This window comes from Monopterus albus, unplaced genomic scaffold (genome assembly GCF_001952655.1).
Source record: "Monopterus albus unplaced genomic scaffold, M_albus_1.0 scaffold1092.1, whole genome shotgun sequence".
Lineage (NCBI taxonomy): Eukaryota > Metazoa > Chordata > Actinopteri > Synbranchiformes > Synbranchidae > Monopterus > Monopterus albus.
In genome coordinates this window covers 1-2,665 of record NW_018128970.1, presented here as the reverse complement: position 1 = coordinate 2,665, position 2,665 = coordinate 1, and the positions used below count along the sequence as shown (strand labels likewise).

Here is a 2,665-nt window from a genome sequence, read left to right as displayed (position 1 = left end):
ACAGAGTTTTGGAAGAATAACAGTCTTGTTTTTTTTCTCCTCAGAACAATGCCTTATTACCAAACCTGGGAGGAGTTCGCCCGTGCAGCAGAAAAACTGTATCTGACAGATCCCATGAAGGTGAAAACACGTAATTCTGTAAAGTGGCTAGCATGTTGGCGGAGTAGATCTTTAGCCAGATAGCTCGTTAGCGACGTGATTGTGTTAACTGCTGTTCACATTTTTATCCTTACAGTTCTCGTTTATCTGCTGTTCTCTTCGCAGGTTAGGGTGGTGCTCAAGTACAGACACTGCGACGGTAACCTGTGTATTAAGGTGACCGACAATGCCGTGGTAAGGGATGTGATTAAATCATAAGATCTGTGGGCGAAATTGTATTTTAATTGGTTTGTCAACAACGACGCTGGTGGTATCTAATTGGAAAAAGACAGTCCATCGGTTAACCCTTAACTAATGCCTTTCTCAGATTAGCATGGTAACCAACCGCTTTAGTAAACTGGAAGTAATAGCAAATTGTAACTCAGCTATAAGATTTACCTGTTCACTAGTTTTCTGTTGACTGGTCGATCTGTTAACTAATTTTACCAGCAGTTCTACCCACAACGCACCAGTGCATTCTACAGCCAAAGAGTGTGTCTCAAGTTTCTGATATGGGCCCTCATTCCCTTCCATTGCTTCCTTCTTTTTTTGGCATCCTTGTCCTGTCCACATTAAACGTGAGGAAAAATGTAAGGAATCGAGGAAATGCGTTATTAATGACAAGACACCTTCCCTTTGATTCTTCATCTGAAGTGTCCAGTCATCAATTGATTTCTGATAATTGGGTGTGTCAGTTAAAAAAACTTTTCCCAAAGAACGGTCTTGTATATCCTCGCTCATGGCTCTTTCAGCCATGCTCCTCGCTCCTCAGAGCTGATATAAGGGCAGAGACACACCAAGTTGGCATCAAAGAACTAGTAGCGACAAAGGCTGACTGTTGTGTCACCTCACCTCACATCACCTTCATCTGAACCAAGATGTGGCACTTGAACACACCACAAAGACTACGGCCAACTAGTCCGTACGGTCTGTGCCTGCATGAGAGAAGTAACTCTCTATACCAGCAGGTGGTGGTATCTGTATTCATCGTTCAGAAAGGGAAAGAAGAAGATCTAGACATCAGCTATATTGTACACTCTGTAAACAAAGCAGCTTTTTTTCACAACAGCTGCTGTTTATAACTGCTTGTAATCAAAATTATATCTGATAGAAGTTGCAAATGGTTGTGTATGAAGAAAGGAGGTCAGAGAAGTGAAAGATAAGAAGAAACCGCACTACATGGGTGCAATCATGAACACTACAGCAACAGGCTCAAGGGGCTTTCCTGAACCTTTCTCTTTTGGTGCATTGGTTCACTAAGTTAAACAGCCAATCAGACTGGTTTCTCTAACTGACAGGGCCCACCATTGATTCAACATGCCAAATCAGCCAAAAAGCCACTGACACGGTGCAGGGCACATTGAAAAGATGAGGGTGTCAGACGCTGGCCGATAACCAGTTGTAAAGAAAATCAATTGGATACATCAATAAAATCAATTTAATTCTTTGAGCAAAATTTATTGACAGTCCATCCAGTAGTTGATCTGTCCTTAGATTCCTGACAGACGGAACAGCTGTATTCACTTTACTGCTGTCATTTGATAAAGTTGATTGTTACCTCACTCATAATTTGTAGCCATGCCCTAATTATAATGGGTGCCCTGTGGTCTTTTGTCCATCCCTACAGTGTATACAGTACAAGACAGACCAGGCCCAGGATGTGAAGAAGGTCGAGAAGCTCCATGGAAAACTGATGAGACTGATGGTGTCTAAGGAGACGCACAGTGGCGCCATGGAGACAGACTAAAATGCTCTAGAAACACTGACCTTCTAGTGCAGTGGGACTGAGTTCACTGGACACAGTGGTTGTTGAGAGCACAGTACTTTCGGAGTGCAAGGTGACGTCTGAGAGATGGGGGTGATGACATTAATCTGCCCACCCACACTGCTTGAATACCATCAGAGATGTGATCTGTGTACTGTATATATCTTATTCTCTCAGGATTTTGTTTTTTATTATACTTTAAGTCATTAACGATTCCATGATCCTGCTTTCAATGTCAGGCATTTTGATCACATCTCAGATGGTATTAATATGAAGTAAGGTAGGCTGTTTGGGCATATTAGGAAATGTAAAAATGGGAAAATGAGATGGGTTGGGAGATATGGGACAAAATGTACAAAAAGGACAGATCCTCTGGTGCTGTAGAAGCAGCTTTGGCACCTTTGGTTTCTTTAGAGGTGTTTGCATTTTTTGTCACTTTTGAAGAGGATGTAAAGGATGGGCACTGAAAGCCACCGTGTGTCTGTTCTATTTACGTCTATGTTGCTACGTTGGATTCAATTTCAGCACAGCTGTTTCATTTTGTTTTTTCCCATGGACCTGTACCACATGAATGAAGTAGGACCTTTTTGATTTTCCAATAACGGTGTGGACTCATGCACCTCGAAATGCCATTTCATATATTGAGAATTATATGTGATTAAAAATGTTTATTTACCCCATGATAGCTGGCATCTCTCCTTTCTTAATTTCTAATTAATCTCTTTTGTTTGTTTGCATTAAGCTATTGATTAGTTCATTTTT

The 2,665-nt window shown here is 41.3% G+C and overlaps 1 protein-coding gene across 1 annotated transcript; it reads left to right on the top strand.

The window, feature by feature from the left end:
• Positions 1-6: 6 nt before the first annotated feature.
• srp9 (signal recognition particle 9) lies at positions 7-2,586 on the top strand. Its single transcript, XM_020589191.1, has 3 exons — positions 7-120; positions 265-333; positions 1,766-2,586. Exons 1-3 carry the CDS (start codon positions 49-51, stop codon positions 1,883-1,885), a joined length of 261 nt encoding a protein of 86 aa, XP_020444847.1. The 5' UTR covers positions 7-48; the 3' UTR covers positions 1,886-2,586.
• The last annotated feature ends 79 nt before the right edge of the window (positions 2,587-2,665 follow it).